Raw genomic sequence first — 21,102 nt, 5'->3', positions numbered from 1 at the left:
ACTGAGAAGTTTTCAGTTCAGCTAAAGCACATACTAGAGAGCAGGAAACTTCTTTTTCTCAATTAAAAAGATTAAACTGGGTTAAGTTTTGATCTGCAATTCTTTAGCCTAGTACTACTATTATACATTGACTTCCAAGATATTTGTATCCTAAAGTATGTCAGCTGGCAAGAACTTGATTATATCAGGACTTGGGGCTGGACCACCATCATGTTGAAAGCAAAGAAAACACTTTTTTGGGTTCAGACTAAAAATGAACTGCAGTTGAGATGCACAACATTTTTAGTCGGTGAAATTTCTAATTCACAACACAACAGTCTCAGAAAACTGCTCAGGTCTTCCCTTCTGCCTTTGAAGGGTCTCAGTGAATGCAAATTGCGTTACCATATCAAGACCTGAAATGTATTTAATCAAGATAGTAAATGAGATCTTATGATATTCTAAGAAGCAATGAAGTTTCAATTTTCATGTAAACTACCTAAAATAAACAGGAAGCAAACCAGAAAGATGCCCCAAAGAACAGAGGAATGGTTTTTTTTTTTTTTTTTTTTTTTTGGTTTTTCGAGGCAGGGTTTCTCTGCGTAGCTTTGCGCCTTTCCTGGGACTCACTTGATAGCCCAGGCTGGCCTCGAACTCACAGAGATCCTCCTGGCTCTGCCTCCCGAGTGCTGGGATTAAAGGCGTGCGCCACCACCGCCCGGCTGAGGAATGGTTTTTAAATGGGCAGTTTTTTCTAAGTTTCATTTTAGGCCACAGACAAGTATTTAACTCAATTATTTTCTATTGAGACTATTAAAATGGTTTTGCTATTGCTATCAGGATGTAATTTCAGATCCATTCAATTTTGAGAATCTCATATCACAAGTCTGGTGTATTTTAATGATGCTCCATGCACAATGCACTGGTTATGTTGACTAGAACCCTATAGTGGCTGGACTCAGGTAATTTAGTTAATAGTATAATTTGAAAGACACCAAATTCATTTCTTAGACAGGCTCCTGGAAATCTCTGAAATCACTGAGGCTTGATGATTGAAAACTTTTCTCTTTTTCACATTGTTTAGTGGTGACAAATTTAGGTCAGATATATTCTATTCGGAACACAAGATTCCCAGAATTATAAAACCAGGAACCCCCTCAAGGTCACTCAAACTGATGTCATTCTCTGAGGATGAAAACATTGCATCGTGAATAAAAGGACTCGGAGGCAAGAAAGCAGTGACAGATTATCTAGGATCGAATGTTAGCACCACATCAAGAGGGAGACTACTATTTCAATCATTTTGCTCCCCATTTGATCAAGATATTAAATTAGTGATTGTGTGCCAAGGTCTTATTTTTATGGAGATTCACATGTATTTGGTTCCAATTAACACTAAACACTTCGAATCTGTCTTTAAAATGGCCCCAGCTCAATTACAGGTTTTTCATTATTTAAGCTCCAGACTCTTCACTCACATGAAATTAATGATGATATGCTGGCCACAATTAAAAGCTAGGGCCCTTTTTCTAGAGATCTGTGATTTGATTCTGACTATTTGCCATTCTGAACAGGTCTAACAGTCTTAATTTTTTAGTGTCAGATATTTCCATATTATCCACATGTCAGTTCTGGAGGAAGCAAGAATGGGAAGAAAAAGTGAAATGTACTTTGCTTAAAATTCATGGTTCTAGCAGGCACTGATCATAGACATTCATAATAGCATTTCTGCCAATATTCACGGCCCTTAAATGTTCCACACTACTCAGAGTCCAATGTTCTTGCAGTTAAATAAAACCAGGAACAATTAAGAAGAGTCCACACAAAGTTAGCTTTACATAACATGCTCCTGGTACCTCTGGTTTTGATGGGTTTTGTTTGGCGCATTAGCAGACTTTCCAGTGAGCATTCTCGGACTGTCTAATTGGTACTTAAAAACATTTTCTCGAAATAGACTAAAGGTTACCCCCTCAATCTGGAGGATGATCAGTGTTTGTACAGTTAACTTTCGTTCTTTAAAAATAATCAGAAGCAAATGTAATACAGTCTAAATATAGCAGAGGCATTATCATTAACTGCAGCCAGATAAGCCCAAGTCTAAACATCAACAAAGCCCAAACACCTTTTCATGTGACACCAACGTGATCAACAGACCAACCGATAAAGCAAAGAGTAATCCGAAAGGTGGCAATCTGCGTGGACACCTGGCGCTTGGCACTCCAGCTACCAAGATAAAACAGTTGGGCAACACTCACCCGCATCTTTGCGCAGGCATCTTGTGTCGACTCTGTCCCTCTGAGCTCTTTGATCAGCATAGAACCTAAATACTAAAACACACACACAATAATTGGAATGACATATTAAAATGAGAGTATAAATGAGAGTAATGATTTGAAAACAAACTGTGGGAAGGCTACTGGCTAGGCTTCTTGGCTGTAAGTTGGTGATAACTTTAAAACAACTAGCAATAAGTGGCCCTGAATGGATGGACAGAACACAGCAGAGTCAGCCGTGACTTCTGAGAGCCATGAATCGATCTTTATAAACGTTACGGCGTGTTCTAAAGAGGTCAACTTTCAGATAGTCTTTAACTGCAAAATGGGGGTATCTAAAAATGCTTTCCCATTTTTTTTTCTGGAGGCAGCAATATCTGCAAAAAATAAATCACACTACCATCAGGGTAATTGCAGGGTTGCATGCGACAGCTGAGGAGTGAGGCAACATGGCCCCGTTTGGGCTTATTCTGCAGCATAGGTAATTAAAACGGGACTGTTAGGAGGCTGGGATGCAGTTTTGGACTTTTTTTTTTTTTTTTTTTTAATTCACAGCTGTGTGCCCAGTACTTCATCCACCTGAGAATGCACGTCATTCTCATTTTATAGGGACAGAGCTGACTCCCTGGTGCAGAGTGACACACGGGGAGCTGCCTGGGAGTAAAGGAGAACCTCCTCAGAATGTTGCTGCTCTGCGACTGAATCATGGATTCCTGCTACACAGCCCCACGCATTCTCTTGCTTCTGGTGGGGCAAATCAATTTAAACAAAATGTCTTTGCTGTCTGTGCGTGCCCAGCCCCTCACATTGAAAATAGTCAGTCCACTTATCAACTTTGTGAAACTTCAGCTTCAATATCTTTCAAAGTTTTACATGCATTTTTAAGTCTGAACCAAAATAAAGATTGTAGAAGAGGTTATCAGACAGTGTCCTGCTCACATGGAGGCATCTCAGTCAGTCCTGAGAACCAGGAGAGTACAGGCTCACTGAGAATGTGCAAGGCAAGGTGGCCAAGGCTCAGTCTAGAGCCTACACCCAGGGCCTTGTTCAGAAAGCCTCAGAGATGTCAGGTTTGAGCTTTGGGGGAAGCCATAAGCCACAGAAGAAGAAGACAGCCCAGTGAAATACACCCAGACTGGGAGGCCATTACCAGAATGTGTCTTCATCATTGATCTCGGCCAAATTCTTATCTCTTACACTTTTAGGAAAGTTTGCCCTAATTGACACATTTCTTTTTCTAAAGAGAGTCAGTTGCCAGGTTCAGCCATCTTTCTTCCCCCCTTCTGAAGTCATGCCAACCGTCACCTGTTCCAAAGCCAACAGGACTTGCTGAACATTCACTGTTCACACGTCTTGGCACAAGGGTTCCTTTCATGCCATAAAAAGGAAAGGAAACAAAAACAAAAACAAAAACAAAACACCAACCAACTAATAAAACAAAACAACAACAAAAAAAAAGCCCCGTACTACAAGCCATTGTTAATGACAAGGAAAGAATCTTGCATTTATATAAAGTGGCAGACCTGACCTTCTGAGGTCACTGGCTTCCTTTGATTTTACTTTTTATTTATGGTCTGTGGAAGAAACCCAGGCACCCCTGAATATTAGGCAAACATTCTATTTAAAATTATGCTTTATCACATTTTTTTTGTTTTTGTTTTTATTTTTTTTCCCCTGAGACAGGATTTCTCCGTGTACTTTTGGTGCCTGTCCTGGATCTCGCTCTATAGACCAGGCTGGCCTCGAACTCACAGAGATCTGCCTTGCTCTGCCTCCTAAGTGTTGGGATTAAAGGCGTGAGCCACCACCATCTGGCCATGTGGTTTTTGAAATACACAACTTTATACAGAAGCACAGAACAAAACTTACGCTAACCGGATTTAAAGGGTTCCAAAGCCCTCATTACCCGGACATTTTCAGGAAAAAGGGAAGGGAAAAGAAACCCTTCAGAAATATCTGTGACGGACACTTTGCTACATTTTCAACGAATGCAAACTCACCAGGAAACACATCCTCTATCCCCACTGGTGCCCAAATACCGAGTCTAGGGTAACTTACAAAAGCTTTGTAGTCACAGGACTGGAAGATGAGCTTTTCTGGATGATGCTGCCAGTACTGTACTGGAGTTGAGGCTGTGGCTTCATTTGGAGGTCGCAAGGTGATGGAAGGTTCTCCCCAGTCCCCTGTCTGGAAATGACATTTATTTTAGAGGCAAGATAAGCGGCAAGCAGGTTCATTCTCTCTAGCTAGTCTAGCTAGTTAGGTTTACCTAACACACCTGAGCTATAAATGCACAATGCATTTGGGTGTGTTATGTGTACATAAATATTTATTATTTTGTTTCTATATGAATTAGTTAGCATTATATTTTCCTAAAGCTGAGTATAAAGAGGTCAAAATTATTCCATTTTCAGAATGGAACCTTAGGCTAACTAATTTTAAAAATAAAACATGAAAATATTAGTAAGTAATTTACCAATTCATAATATTCTGTTACAACAGAAAAGTATGTCTGAATTTAAAAAACAGTGACTGAAAATTTCAGTTAGAATTCCTTTTACTTTAGAATATATAGTTTCATTCATTTCAGTTCCCAACTATGACATTATCATGTACTATGAAAAATTTTATATCTGTGGAGAAGGTTTTACAGGTAAGATACTAAACAAAATGCTAAAATAAAAAATCACTAATGGGTGACAGCTAATTTCCCTCACTGCAGAGACGCAGTGTTTCTACGATGGCCTTGGATGTCCTCGGTCGCCTTCTGCAGAACTACAGTAGCCCTCACTGTGGCGTGCTCGTATGAACACTGGCATGTATGTGAGACTCCCCATCCAGAAGCATGTCACATATGATGGGATGTCCTATTAGACACATGTCCACTAAGCCCGACCTAAGACAGGCCATTCCATCATCTCATTTGTTTAATATGAACGAACATTTTTAGAGTCAAAACTCCATCCTGTCAGGTCTTCCCTTGGCTTTAATCTGACTGACGTGTCACAGGTGGAGGACGTTTTATTCTTTTCCATGCTAAGCTTTCTGGCTTCTCGAAATTCAGTTCTTGGTTCTCAAATGGACGCAACTAAAACTAGACTATCTAAGCATCCCCAAAGCTCCTGTCTCCTCACCCAAACTTGGTTGGCCTTACAGAATTATGAGAAATTATTTTCCTTAGGTATTGGAAGCATATAATAAGGCATTATGAGCTCCCAAACCAAATAAAGCTTGGCTGGGGACCCAAGTTCCATGGAGTACTAGCAAAAGGGCTGACACACTGTGGGATTTCTGGGGAGGATTTTCATGAAGTCCATGTACCCTCAGGCACACGTTTTTGGGGAGAAAAAGGAAGTGTGTAACTTTCCCTAGAGCCCTTGAAAGGCTGTGGTAATCCCGAAGGCGAAGAAGCTCAGGCCTCCAGGAAAGGCTCAGATCTGAGTGCCATGCTCTCTGTGCACTTTAGAATTCTGTTAGGCGGGACAGAGGCAGCTGCCAAAGATAGAAAGCTCAAGGCAAGGGCCCTGCCTTCTGGAAATTTCTAGCTGGCTTTGAAAAGCAGGAAGGAAAATTCCGAGTCCTGTAGAAATGCACAGGCCTTTTCCTCACAGTGTGCCTGGAGCATTTCTTCTGCACGTGTATCGCCTGGCATCACAGGTGGGCCTTGGTAACAGCGTGCCCGCCCCTTGGCCTCTCCCGGGAGCAGGTGTCTAATGAGAACTCCTATGCCCTTGCCCTGTTCTCTGCCACTGTCTGTCTGTTGTGTTCAGGTGTGGGCTTGTTTGTATGTCGACTAATCCACCTAGTGTCTAATATTTTAACATGTCTCATTTAAAATATATAATGACATTTAAAACCTGTCACGGTAACATCAACACTTTTTTCTTTTTAACTTTATGGCCTACCCCTGGCTCATTATGGAATTTTCTCTTTATGTGAGTTATTTGTAAAAGGTATGACTGATGGCAGTTAATTTCAGGATTAAGCTCTTCTCTGATTTTATATTTTGACATTTTCTTTTCCTTATTTCTCAAACGTCTGGCTTTTTATTACTTCTTTAGTCTTTATAAAGCTGGTTATGCACCGCCCTTAAGAACCCATATAGATAGCAACGTGAAGGCTCTGTGCGATTCACTCCTGCTCTAAAGCTGAGTCTAAGAACCTTTATAACTCTGCAAACACTGCAGCCACGAGCTCTCAAAAGGTCTCCCCAAGTCTAGCAAACAACCCTCACTTATCCCGTTAACCTTCTCCCCCTCCCGGCCTCCCCTGAGAAAGCAACAGCAGCACAGGAAACAGGAATTGTACATGTAAGTCACAAGTGACGCCGTCAACAGAACAACACGAGTTTGCACGCCACTCCGTGGAATGATACAGGAGGAAGATCTGGGTGACATCCAAAGACCCTTGGAACCGGTGTCTGCTGACGTGACAATCGGCCAAGCAACAGATCTTCCCCAGGAACCCTACTGTAGTTAGGGGAGGTACAACTTGGCAGAGCTGAACAGGCAGGAGCTGGGGGGTTACTGAGGGCTGCAGGGGAAGGTTCGGGAAGAGGGCTGGTCAGGAGCGGTTGCAGTAAAGCAGGGAAGTGGGCATGTTCCACAAGTTAGTGCGTTCGGCATGCAAACCCATGTACAGATCCATTCTCTCACCGTCGGTTAGGCCACGCGCCTTCATGACTAAACTGTACAGACTTAAAGCAGAGCTGCAAGCCAAGTGCTAATCCAAATGTTTACATCATCCAGAGCAGTTGTAACAGCCATTTTGGGCATGACACACCAAAGCACACACTTCTCTGTTTGTAATCATCAAGATCACTTATTTAATAACCGTTTGAAGACATGAGTGGCACATCCACCTAACTGTTTAGACAGCGCCATCAACTGCTCTCCCAGGCCTCCATTTGCACCAAAAGTCACAAACCACCTGCTTTGGAATCCAGAGTGATCCGATAGGACCTCCCCTAGAAGCTATGAGGGAAGATAATTATAGGGGAGGGAAATATAATCCTTACTTTATTTTCCCTGTAGTCCTGAAATGTTGCTTAAATGTTTAAATATTTAAAAATTCCCCACAGGGATTGAATTGACCTTTCTGGAAACAGACTCTGCCGAGTTTTGTCATGCTTTGTGCTGATTCCAGAAACGCATTTTCAGAAAGAAAAGGGTTCTTCGGATTGGATTTACAAGAAAATAATTTTTTCTTCCTTGAAATTCAACTTCGTCTTTCTTAAAACAAAACAACAAAACAAAAAAACCTCTAATCTATGACTATTTAGATGAATCAAAATGTTGAAGCTCAGTGCTCTTTTTAGAGTCAATGTGAATGGAAGGACTCCAAATAGGCTTAGTATCATACTCTCGTGAAAGATGGGAATGACCTTGGCCTTGGGCTGGGATTCAGTTATGCTAGTTAACTGCCAGGAAAAGACAAAAGAATTCAGAGAACGAGAGTGTCTTAGGTCTCAGCCCTCCCTGAGGTAGAATTAAAGCAGGAATGAGCCTTAGAGGTGCTGACCTGCATAGTTACTATATGTAGTAGCAGAGAGGATTGAAAAATAAATGACTTTTGCCTTCATAATTTTGAAATTATATGAAATAATTTCAACCAGGAAGCCTTGGGTTAGCTCTTGAAGAGCAAGCTATACATTCATACATACAATACCTGTATTTCTTCAGGCAAGTGTTTTAAATTAAATCCAATAATTTTCCAGTTTAAAATTCTCATTAAAAATGAATAAAAATCAAACAGACCTAAGAGAAGTCTTTTGCCTCAAATAATGGCTGTCATAAAAATTCTTCTTTAATGAGAAACAGCCTAACCTTGGGAACAATGATGCAATAATAGTTAATTAGAGCAACAATGGACTAGGAAAAGTTTGGTGGAGATGTTGGTCATATTTAAAACTGTTACTGACACAGTGATCTTTAGAGGACTTCCTCAAGTAATTAAAGAAGATAAATTGAGTCAAATAACTTTTAATAATTGTCTTCAGGCTCTTTCTTTAGCACTTAGAATACTTACAGAAAGCTCTCTAGGTTAAGTTAATATGCTAAGAATTTGGTCATGGCTTAAAACTTCATTTATTGTTATTTGCTATATGTTTTATATATATATATATATATATATGTATATATATATATATCTTAAGGTTTTTTATGTTTCATTTTTAAATAAATATAATGGAGGAAATTCATTAAACAGGACAAAACATACATCATCAATTAGCACTGTAAACTAAAAACTCAACCTTCTAACATTATGGAAAAATATAATTTGATATTAGAGTTTTAAGTGGAACAGATTCTCTCCAACAGGTATCCATCAACCACCAACCATTAATTCATACTCTGGATGAGTTTGAAGGACTTGTAATTAGGCCATATATAAAATAATGCAATTAAATTAGACTTTATTTTATATCACTAGCTGAAAAATGTAACACCACTGGTTGAACTTAGTTATATAAAACTCACAGATGCCTCTTGGTGGATTTTTATTAGATCAATGACTCAGAAATGCAGCTTTTGACTTCTGTGGTATTTTATAAGGTAGTATAAACTGACATCTGGGGAAGACTCTAAGATCATTCCGAGTCGCAAACCTGACCATTGTGTACTCTGACAATGCAGTGGGGAAGTATTTTCTATATTTTTAATTTTCTTCTAAACAATTTCCCTTTCCCAGGGAAATCAGCAAATAATTAAAAGCTTTGATGATGACTTAGCTTTCTAACATTTATAGAGAAGTAGGATATTTTCTAAGCCTTGTATAATTCTTTTTTTAAAAAAAAATTAAAATTGAGACTTAATTGAATTTTTTTAATAGATGCTTTTAAATCTTTTCTGCTAGGAGCTACTCCCACCTACCTGCTTATAAATTTAGCTCTGAACATTAACAAACATTATTCTCTACTTCTTCAGAACACCCAATGAATAACTAACATGCTCTGAGGTGACAATTGTTACTCTGAGGTTTCACTTTCTGTGATTCTGATGATCTTTAGAGAAGGGCCACCCAATCCCATGAAAGTGATTACATTTACCTCCCACAATCACTAAGACTTTCCAGAGTGCCACACAGAGCTCCATGCTTTTGAACACACACACACACACACACACACACACACACACACACACATACACACACACATTTGGATGTGATGGTAAGGGAGGGTCTCCTCCCAACATTCTTCATACGTGGGACAGCCAGGGGCTTGCAGCAGTTGTTTGAAAACTTCTCCAAGAGCTCATTACAGTGCATGGTCATGCAGTTGTGTTTTGCTGAATGTGTTCTATTGAGGAGGAGCAGAGATGGCCACTTCTGAACACTTAAAAGCTGATGTCAGCACTGTGCACTTGGGAGGGACTCAGGGTCACGGAGCACCAGGCCAGGCAATGTGCAGATATCATGGTCCTCAAGAACCAGAAGTCCCATGCACAAAAGCATGGATGTGCCTAATGTGGCACCCCCAGAGAAGCCCTTCACATGCCGCCCCAAGAATTTTCAGTGATTCTCAACCAAACGTCTCAAGCTTTCAGACAGCAGACTAGCCAATGGGGGAAGTTTCAATGGATGTGAAAATAGGATTGTATTTTAAAATATAAACTTAAAATCGATGCCAGAATGTTTACATTCCAAGTAATTTTTCTAAAGTATGCAAATGTAAAACATGAATATTCAAATATTAAGCAGCTCAGAATAAAATGGGTCACAATTTCACATGCATTCCAAGGATGGAATCAATACCACCAAATGGAAAAAGGCTGAGAACCACTGTACACCTGCGAGAGCTCCTCCCCTCCTCCCTGGCTGTCTCCCCCAACATTTGCATCAGTTGCAGGGAATCTCATGCAAGTCAAGTATTTCTCACAAATAAAGTGCATAAACCCTTAGGAACCATCGGACACAGAGGGCTGACTAGCTCGTGGACACGGAGTACAAAATGGGCAGGATGATGCTGATATATACACGGTTCTCTATATATCACTTTACCCTTTGCCTTTTTCCTGTAAAAGCACGTTAAGACAGACACCTGGAATGAAAGCCGAAAAACTCACACAGGACGGGTTTTAACTGCGGGTTTCCAAACCAAGTATGTTTCTCATTTTAGGACAGCGTTTACACGTCAACCAGTCACGAAGCACAGAGAATGAAGGATAATCGACAGAGCATTTCGGAAGCCACCAGACATTACAGATCTTCCGCATTGCTGGGACAGAGTACCTCGGGCCGGTGACACAACACTGCGACACACTACACAGCGCAAGTTCAGGAAGAGAAAATAACCGTTCGTAGCCTTACATTATGAACCTGATGGATCGCTGAGAAAGGAAATCCAGCGTTCTGATTCGTCCATATTTCACAGACAGAGGACTGCCGGTATAAACAGAAAACTATCTTATCTTGTCAATATTTAAAACATGGCAGCTACCAACATCTATCCAGGAAGGGAAGGAGGGAGACAGCAGAATACAAGAATCACATTTCTTAAAAAAAAATAAATAAATAAAAAAATTAAAAGAATGTTTAACAACTGACTTCCAAGTCATTCTTTCTGATTGAACGTATTTTGGGTTGGCTGGGAGTGGGGTGCGGTGAGAGGCTAGACCATTTATGCATTAGTGCTATATCCAGGGAAATTACCAATAATTTCACACCTCAGAAAAAAGCAAACTATTTTTACTTTTGCCACGAAAGAAAAGCAGCATCTTCCCTCTTCATAGTGTTATTTCCAGAAAATAATCATTTCACCGAATTCAAGACAGCTGGGGAAGGCATCTTTAAAATCAGCTAACATCTGGATTTTTTTTATCTTCAATGGTCAAGAACTAATGGTAAGCGGTACTAGTGCCTCCAGGGATCTCTAGGGCAGAACTCTGTGGCTGGAAAGCCCCAGGTACCAGGTCCCCTGTAGAAGAGGGTGTACTGGAAGAGCCCCTACTGAGAGGGAGGGTTGGGGCCAGGGCAGCTCAGCAGCCACGTACGGGTGCGACGAACCAGCGTCTTTACTGGGCTCTCCACCGTACTAGCAGGCGTCTAAAACGGCAATGTGTGCTCAGAACCCAATGCTCAACCAACCGCCAGCCCTCCCAGGAGCTGCAGCAGAAACTTCCATATAACCTGTGGTGCTCATGGCCCAAGTTGTTTTTCAGAGTTCTTTTCGTGAATGTTGTCACCACAAAACACACTGTGATAGGGGATGTAATCCTAGTACTCGGGAGGCCGAGGCAGAAGGTTTGCTGAGTTACGGAGGAAAACTGTCAACAACTAGTATCCCTCCACAAACAAACAAACAAACAAACAAAAACCCCCAAACCCAAACACTGTGAAACTGAATAATAGGCTATGGTCTGAACTCACTTAGCAAGCGCTGTGTGTCCCTAGGAACCCCAGTGGATCTGACAGGGATCACTGCAGGGAGGGGACATATATATCCACAATACGTCCTGGAAACCCACTGAGGGGCCGTGCCAGCCATAAACAAACTATGGGAGCCAGCTTGTCCTGGATTAAAAGTTCCCTCCTCTGCCATCTTCTCAGAGACGCTCACTAGACGTCAGCAATCTCTCTCCAGTTCCGATGCTTCTCCACCACACTGGTGCCTCTGCCGTCTGCCCGGTGTGCTGGAGACAGATTGTGGATGCCTGGTATTCCGTATGGAAGTTACAACCCTGAGGTCTGGGCATCTCCCATTTATTGGCTCCCACTTTAAGCTTCAAGCCAATTTCTCTACAAAAGAGGATCTTCATCCTATTTTCCAAAAAAATTCATTCTCTGACAAGTCATGTCTTGGGGCTAATCATCCTACCTTCCCTACCCCTAATGGCTTCTTTCTGATTTAAACATACAGTGTCCCTCAGTATCTATGGGGGATCGGTTCCAGGACATAACCTACACACACACCTCCCGTACACTGCAAAGAACGTAACACACAGGTGTCATACTATACTGTCTAGGGACGAATGACGGACCACCTAGGTGATCTACTGTACTGTCTCTGAAAAGCATGACAAAATCGTACAGCACGTTTAGCATTTTTGATCTGCTGTTAGTTTTGTCTAGGGATGTAAAAAGGAAGGATGTAGAGGGCCACCTGTGCTGACTCTAGGCTTAGCTGGATTGGTATCTTTACTGGCACTAAATGTATTCATAGGACGCCCTCAACCCCTAGAACCCCCTCACCCATATTATGAGTAAATTCTGCCATGTGAGTCAAAGCCTCTAGCTCTTGCATAGACTTCTAACAGCACCAGGAGCTAACATGCCACCAGGCACCTGACAGAGGAAGAGTTCAACGTTCGGAGAGACTACATGACTGGCCGAAGCCCCACGGAGTTGGCGTGGATAACAGGTTCTGGGAAGCTGTGAGGGACTTCACCAGAGGAACTGCAGAGAGAGGCTTGGATTTCTGAGCCTGAAGCAAACATCTGGAGATGCGGCTGCTTCCCCGTACGGCCTCAACTCCACAGTTATGGAAACCCAGAAAAGTTTTATTTCCTTTCCACCATTAGTGTTGAATGGACCAGACCCACACAGGTAGATAGGAGCAAGACCACTAAATAGTTTAGATAGGCGGCATAGCTTCCCGGTCACTTTTCAATCATAAAGTTTTCCTTTTATATAAACTAATATCTCATTGGTGGTTCTAACTTTCCCCTTCCTCAGCATGGGCCAGGACACCAGAGGTAGGGAGAGGAAGGGTGTGCGCTCTCTTCTTCTAGGGGGATGGGGCGGTCTCTCTTGGTGGCACATCTTCTCTGTGTTTCCTTGGGAGGAGGCCTTGGGGAAAAGACATGGTCTTTTCCGTGTGTGAGTCGGATGGCTTCTGACATTTGGTACTACTGTTCCTGCACACACTCGTGTGGCGTGCAGGGGAGGGCTCAGCCACCCTGCTTTCTCGCTGCACACCCATGCAACTCCCATGGCGTGCACACGTCCTTGTCACACAGAGCAGAAGTCAGCCTTTTGGTCTGTTCTCTGTCTCTGCTGGGACACCCCTGTCTGTCCTCCGGGGCGCAGGAGGTGCTACGCGAATCCAAATGGGCCAGTTTCCCCTCTTGGCCAGCACTCCCAATCCAGATGCCCATGTCCCCTGGGACCCTTCCCAGCCCTATGCTGGAGGAGCATAAGGGTATACTGCCCTGTATTCCACGGGAATGGATGAAAAGTCTCAACCCTTTCCTCAGGGACTCTGTTCTCTGCCTGTCCCTAACACTGAGCCTCTGGCCTGGGGACAGGACGTGACATTGGCAGGAGATGCCTCACTGACTTTGGGAAACCCTGAGCAGGTGCGACCCTCTCGAATCAGCAGCTTCTCTTTAGGGTGTGAGGTGTTTAGTTTCTACAGGGTAATGCCCACTTAGTGTGCTGTTACAGGACAGTATCTCCCAACCATAACCCGACCAGAGCTGAGCAGTGTAGAGAGCACCCTACGCAACTTTGATTTCACCAGTGAAGTCCCTCAGTGAAGGGAGAAAAGCCCTCGCCTCTGCTCACATCTACTGAAGCGTTCGTGCATGTTTCTGCTTAGGGCAGCTGCTGCAGTAGCTAGCTTCTGTTGGTAAGTGGTCTTAGATGAATAAGGAGTGAAAACTTCAAAACTTTTAATAGTTGTGTGAGTTGTCATAAATGGCAAAAAAATCTGATTTTAAAACACAGCTTAAATGAAAGGAAGGTAGCTAGCTTTCTTAGTTAGGAAGATTTTTATAAAAAGTAGATACATTCCGGATAGCCCAGCTGTTTTGTTGGGCTGCTCGTCAGTCAAGTTCAGATGGGGGAGCTGTAACAGATGAATTCCTAATATGAGATGGCCTTTTTCTTGGACAGGGCCACGGGGCTAAACGCAGGTGAGCTTTCACTACGGAACTTGCTCCATCTATGAAGATACTATTACAGCATACAACATGTGCTAGGATTAACAAGCTTTGAGAAAGAAAAGAAAGGACCAGTGATAACATTTTATCTGGGGTGGGACGTGTTCTGGAAAATTGATGACTTAAAGCCACATTTTTAAATAATTTAAATTATGTGTTCATATGTGGGCTTGTGCATGTGAGCTCAGTGTCCTCAAAGGCCAGAAGAGAGTTATCAAATCCCCTGGAGCTGGAGTCACAGGCAGCTGTCATGGGTGTTGAGATAGTACATGAGTCCTCTGCCAGAGCAGTGCACACTCTTAGACATCTCTCCAGCCCCCAAAGCTAAGTGTTAATGAACATTTAGAACATCTCCATCTGCAAAGAGCAGTTCCTGGCTTACTTAATTTACCAGGTCAACTCATCAGCCACTCTAAATGAGAGAGGGATTTTCTTTTTCCACAGCTAAATTTCCAGAGGCCTGGAACACAGGAGGTGCTCAGACACATGTAAGGAACAAATGGAATCCATTAGGAGTTCTTGGTAAATGGTAATGTGCTACAGAGACAGTCAGCGCTGTTACTCATTATCGTTTGCATCCGTCTACTTCATTATTGCAATTTGTGCATTAGGAAACCAAGTCACTGCTGACACACTTCTATGTCTCAGAGATCAACCTTAGAGAGCTCTTGCTGGGAAAAAAAATCCTCCTTTTTCTTCCTGATGAAGACTGACCACAGGCTGTCACCTTTGCTGGAGAGAGAAGGGACGCCTGTCACTGCACCTCTGTATCGGAGGCTGCAGCAGAGCTTGGAGACAGTTCTGCAGAAGAACATCACTCATCTCTTGGCTCTTCCATTTGCTTATCACTGTTCTCCTAACACCCTGTCCACATGGACTGCAAAAGCTGATTGAGTTTATCTGAGCTGGAATTACTATGAAATCCAAATAAGTGGGGTTTAAGTGAAGATATGGTAGTCTTTAAGGTTTTTTTTTTTACATTTGTTTATTTATTTGCACAAGTATGGAGGTCAGAGGGCAACCCATGGATTGTGGGTTCTGAGGGTCAGAGTCAGGCCTTCAGCTTTGGTGCTAAGTGCCTTTACCCTCCGAGCCATCTTGCCAGCCCATAATACTCTTATAATTGTGACAACATCAACAACATAATTGTACTTCTTTGATGATGTAGTTAATACTCATTAGAAGGAATGTAATTAGGCTGGGTATGGTGGTGCATGCCTTCCCAGCACTCAGGAAGCAGAGGCAGGGGGATCGCTGTGAGTTTGAGGCCAGCCTGGTCCATCTAGGGAGTTAGGACGATGTAGAAACCCTGTCTCAAAAAGTTGGAGGAAAAAAAAAAAAAAGAAAGGAAGGAAGAAAGAAGAAGGCATATTATTTTCTCTTGGTTCAGAACTACTTTCCCTTGACACACGTTCCCTGTGTCCTTAAAGCGTACATCTAGACCCTGTTATCTTGTACCTTGGGTTACCATGACACCACTTCAGCCAACATCAGCACAACACAATCGCATTCAAATCCAGCCACACAATAGAGGGAATGCTTCCAATCTCCAAAGTTTTCTTGCTAGAGATGGCTTTCTTTTCTACTCAACTGATAGCAATCTAGTACTTTTCAGCAAATCATCTCTCTCTCTCATCATCCATTAGGCCTTCCCTACTGGAACATCCTCAAAAAGAAAAAAAAAAGCTAAATAATCTTCTATTACAGAGCAAAATATTCCTGTTCTACCAAATACCATTCTCCATGCCCAGCTCAGTTCCTTGTTCTTTAAGCAAAGTCTCTACCTGAGGTTGCTCTACTGAAACAGAAAGACTTTTCCAGTTTCCTACTCAATGCATTTTTATTCCCCTGTCTATTTCTTAGTCTCCTATTGGTTCCTATTAGCTAGCCATTCCTGGACCACTAGAGTTCTGGACTCTTGTATCATTTTTGGTTATACTAGGTGGTCTTTCCTGGTCCTAACTCCCGTGTTGGCATCTCCACTCCAGACCTCTCTCCCAGAACTCCAAACTGGGATACCTAGCAGCTGACTTAACACCTCTACTCAGACACTCAGTTGGCATCTCAACCTGAAATGCCCCAACCCAATCAGCCAGAGGCCCACAGTCCCTCGTTCTCGGTCTCGATCTCACGCTCTGTGTCCAGCAGAAACCCTCCTGCACTTACTCACTCAGCTCTACCTCTTCTCACCCGACCATCCTTTTCTTTCCCAATGAGGTTCGTCACTTCCACTATTATTCTCTTAGTGTATATTTACAATACAGGAACCAAGGCAACCCATGTAAAACAAGAGCCAGACAATGCCGCTCAGCTTGCCTTCTCTGAGAAGAAAACCAAGGTCTTCACAGTGGCCTCTAAGGTCTGGCCACCGCCCCACATGCTTCCTCTTCCTACAGATCATTCTGCTTTAGAGAGCCACACGCAGACACCTGCTGTTGTCTTCGTCCAGATGTGGCAGGGCTGACTCCCTCATGCCCTGCATTTTCCCCTAACGACACAGGCTCAGAAAGACCTTCTCTGAGCCCCCCAGCAATTTTCTATCCCATTCAGGATCATGTTTCCCATATTGCCAAATGGTTGTTCCTTCAATCAGAAGTTTAAGGTCTGGGGAAAGTTTAGAGCATAAGAAATGAGTGATCTCTCTGGTACCCTGACATTCCTCCAAATAGCCATGGGTCACCTAAGGCATGCAAGGACTGGAGTAGGGATCAGCCCTGTTTTTAATTGACATTTATGGAAGGATGATTGCTACGGACATGATCTTTTTCATAAACACTGTCAGAGGGAGCCTTCAGCTGGAGTTAAGAATCTGATGGTGGGTCTCCAAATAAAGTAGACTGTTGACAGTTCCAGCAACCCAGCCATTCCAATTAGGCTCTGGAAACCTTCAGGGATGGCTGTTGATGTGATGTAGTTAGTTTAATAAGGAAACTTCTGTGAATACAGCCCTCCAGCCAGATTCTATACGTGATGAAAATTTCTGTCTTGGTCTAGACCTGAAAAGAAAAAGGACTCCCTCTTGCTTTTCTTCTGTTAGTGTAATACTTTCACACTGCAGGGTACTCAGAGATTGTCCAGGAAGACATATGAAAGGTTCAGAACGGAAGCTAGAGGAACAAGGAGACCTGTTCCCCCTCCCGGAGGACAGCACTCCTAAAGCAATCCAAAGGTTCAAAGGCAGCAGAAGAAAAGGACACGTCACCAGAGGAAGCCGCAGCCTTAGCCAGTGATCTTGGCAGCTCCTTGAGAAGACCTGGTTAGAGCTGTCAACATGGAGTCAAACACACCCAGCACAGCTAAGCCCCTGGTGCAGACTTCCTTCCAGCAGCTGTGGTCCTGTGGTCCTTGCTTCTGTGTGGGCACTAGTTGAACCCCACCTGGATGCCAGAAACTTCTGTTTCCTCTGAGCTGCCTAGAGGCTGTAGGTCAGCATCTGATCACTGCTGTCCATCTCCCCTAGACGGAGGCTGACCCTCCCACCTTGTGGGCACCCTCACCACTGCGTCTGATTTTGATTCTTCACAGCAGCCACACCGTCAACCTCTCAAGTTCAGCGTTAGCATCTCTTTCTCGTCTCAAAGAGTGGAAGACAGGAGCGACTACATTGCGGACCCTCTTCACAAAAGGTTTCAGGTGAGCTGGTTTATTTGCAGAGGATGACAGACTTAAGAAAACACCATCTCCCATCCTTCCCCTACCTCTCTGGAGAGCCATCTTACCGAATCTTCATGGTCATGACCTTCCCCTTACGTCAATGACGGGAAAGATTCTTGGGAGGGAAAAGTTGGGCCAACTGGTGTTTCCTTAGTGACAGCTGACTGTGGGACTCAATGCTGCAGGTGACAGCATTGTAAGCATAAGTAAATGTAAGCGTAAGCAAACTGTGTTTCCACTGGAATGGAACAAGTCCTGGTACTGCGTGCTCAGGTGTCTCCCCGCACCTCCGCATACCTCTCACCTTCTCTTCCTTGTTAACTCTCTTCCTGGTTAAATAATTATTAAATTATTAAATAATCTTTATAGCACATTAAATAATCTTTTCAGCCGCCAGTGTGGCAGAGAACTATAGGTTATGGTATTTCTATCACCTATTTGTTGGTATAATCTATAACCTAAAAGGACAGTTGCAGCTGTCCTTGGCGTGACTCAATTATCGGTAAAATAGCCGTCAGCGCACTCACTGGACAGCTCTCTGGGTACTGGAGCTCTCTCTGCCGTGTGATTTTAAGACAATTGGGATCATACTGTTTATAGCAACAGGAGCTGTTGTACGTGTTCTACCTCAAAGCTGAAATGCCATCTCCACTGACACAAACACGTTTCAGGCCAGCAAAAAGCAGAACTATTAATAACTTGTTCAGAAAGGCAGCAGTCGGCTTTTTATCATAGCATGAATTGCTGCAAAGAAACTAGATTTTTGCAAAGTAGTGTGTTTTTTTTTCTTTGCCAGTAATGTCTCTCCAAAATATACATTATAGTCCTTTCTTGCAAGCAGAGGCTGTCATTTTCTTTATTTCAACTCATTTGTTAACTATACGTTCAACATTTGTTTCTTGCTTCTGGTTAAAAAGAAGCAATGGACAGAGCCATTTGTTAGAGGATATTTTCCGAGATTCCACTGTGTGCTCATTTCATCCTCATGGAAAAATTGGAAAAACAAGAGCTACCTGAACACTCAATCACCTTGAACGATGTCAATTTAGGAGGTCTCTGGTAGGAAGCTATGGATTCTCCTCAGCTGTACTTTGCTCAGCATCTATTTGATGCATTGGTGGATGATCTGAGAGGTGTGCTTTTCAGGTTAACTTCTTAAATTTAGTATAGTAAGAGAGCTGGGAAGCAGCTTGCTGATGAACCCAGTCCAAACCAAGTTCTACAAATGCTTCAACAGTCTAGGATCACTAGACAAAAAACTTGATAAGAAATAATATAAATGAAAAAAAAAACCCACTGTTAGGGGCTGAGAAGGGAGGGAGGCATGGCTCGAGCTCCTTGATAGTGGCCGGGAAAATGTCACGGAATGCCACCTGCTGTATTTATGTCACGACCCGTGAGTTCAGAAGAATTAGTTGTATGCTAGTGGTGCTCAACATGAAGATGCAGACATGGCCAAAGCTGAGGATCCAGGTTGATGTGTAGCTTACATCCTACCTATCAGAAGGATGCTGGCAAGGAATTAGTTAGGTAAGGTTAATATAGAAAGGGGAAGGCATCAAATTGCCTTTTGTCTTAATACCATGTATACTCTCCACACAAATATTCAATCAGGTATAATACCAATATCACAAATATTTTGTAAATGAAAATATGATTACACATTTTGAAACATGTAATTCATAGAGATCTTGACATGTTTTATATATCATAAATCTTTTCCCAAGGAAAGCTAGCTTATACCATGTGCAGGAACTGCTTTAGGCAGAGTTCACATTTATAAGGATTCTATTTCCACACCAGTGGAGAGATATTAGTTTGGGCTTACAAACTGGAAAATAGAAATAGTTTTGTAAAACAGCTACATTTTATGCATTTATTCTGTTGCAGTTGAAAAAGCATAATGAAGAAGAAAATTAGAAAGTATCTCATAATAATAACAATAATTTTGAGGATAATCCAAATGCATAGCTTCAGACTTTCTAAAATGCTTTGACAGATGTTACTCTATTTGTGCTTCAAAATAATAATAGGAGGTGGGCATTAGCTACACTCAGAGAACCAAGGAGCTGTCCAAGGTGACAGAGATGTTTTTTTTTTTTTTAAAAGGCTTGACTTCATTACTTCAGATCTGAGAGTCTAAAAAGCTCATCGATTAAGTACAGAAACTGAAATCAATACCCTTATAACGTAACTAATTTCTATTGGATATTGGTAAAATTAGAAAAAGTGAGTTTCTTCAGTTGCTCACTGTGGCTATTTCTGTCTGCTTGGAAACCAACCCCATTTCTGGTAAGAGGAATCTAACTGTCCATGCAGAGAGCTCCCTCCCTTCCACATCACACAAAGAAACACACACACACACACACACACACACACACACACACACACACACACACACACACACACACACACACACCCCTACCTCTATGATTAGCTTAGAGAGAGAAAATTGATTGATCCAAACCAGACTGATCTGAACTGATAGGACTCAACACCATACCTTCAAGATGGAAGGATCAACTCTCTTTGATGTCGGTTCAAACTGTAGAGGAACTGGGCTTGAAACTCTCCGGATGTAGAGGAGGCTTATTAGGGGAAGGAGCCAACCCAAAGGAATATAGAAAATCTCAGAGAAATGATCGTGGGTTTTTTTTTCTTCAGCAAGCCACAGGCACTACAAAAATCCTAAGATCAGTTCCTATGAAATGGGGTTTTCAAATATTGTCCTATTTATTTATTCAGTTGGAAATCTTTTCTACTGACTTTAAAAAACAAGGTAAAACAAGACAAAAACAAAAACAAAATGGTCTGGTTTGAATTGGCAACCACCCCTTGGCTAAGCACCAGCATGTGGAGCGAAGGCAGGAACACCAGAGCTTATGATCCTGGCTAGAAGAGGACCCGGACTTCAGAGGGACTTGACTCAGGACAGCCCTTTCCATGGAAGTCATCTTGAAGTGTTTTGTTGTTGTTGTTGCTACTCACATGCATCCAAAGAGTCCTTACTGACATGGTTCTTTAGTCACATTCCAACAGAATTAACTTTGAGAGGTCTGTGCCACCAGCCCTATTTCTTCTACATATTTTTTTTTTTAAAAAAAAACCCTTTCTTTTATTTTTATCACTAGAAAAAGGAAAGGGAGAGGAGAATGATAGAATTCTCTTCGCCTTTAAATTTTTAGCAAGGTCAGATTATAACAGCTGAAACTCTGACCCATGGACTCAAGAACTGGACTGAATATAATGAGGAGCATTCCAAAAATTTAACAAGTAGAAAAATAGCCTGGTGTGTGTCTTTGAGAGCAAGCTGCTCA

The 21,102-nt window shown here is 42.4% G+C and overlaps 1 protein-coding gene across 17 annotated transcripts in view; it reads right to left on the bottom strand.

Annotated features, from left to right (window-relative positions):
- Anks1b (ankyrin repeat and sterile alpha motif domain containing 1B) overlaps window positions 1-21,102 on the bottom strand; it is a 1,025,752-nt gene that overhangs the window by 50,716 nt on the left and 953,934 nt on the right. For 9 of the 17 annotated variants that reach the window (XM_076554611.1, XM_076554610.1, XM_076554609.1 and 6 more), the window contains 3 exons: window positions 10,560-10,631; window positions 4,311-4,439; window positions 2,235-2,306 (listed from right to left, as the gene is read on the bottom strand). In XM_076554611.1, coding sequence (XP_076410726.1) covers window positions 2,235-2,306; window positions 4,311-4,439; window positions 10,560-10,631 — 273 coding nt within the window. The remainder of the gene's footprint in view (window positions 1-2,234; window positions 2,307-4,310; window positions 4,440-10,559; window positions 10,632-21,102) is intronic. The other 8 variants (XM_076554619.1, XM_076554613.1, XM_076554612.1 and 5 more) reach the window with 1 other exon arrangement.

Source organism: Peromyscus maniculatus, chromosome 18 (assembly GCF_049852395.1).
Source record: "Peromyscus maniculatus bairdii isolate BWxNUB_F1_BW_parent chromosome 18, HU_Pman_BW_mat_3.1, whole genome shotgun sequence".
NCBI classification, from domain to species: domain Eukaryota; kingdom Metazoa; phylum Chordata; class Mammalia; order Rodentia; family Cricetidae; genus Peromyscus; species Peromyscus maniculatus.
The sequence above is the reverse complement of the archived record's forward strand: the minus strand, read 5'-3'. Positions and strand labels throughout refer to the sequence as shown.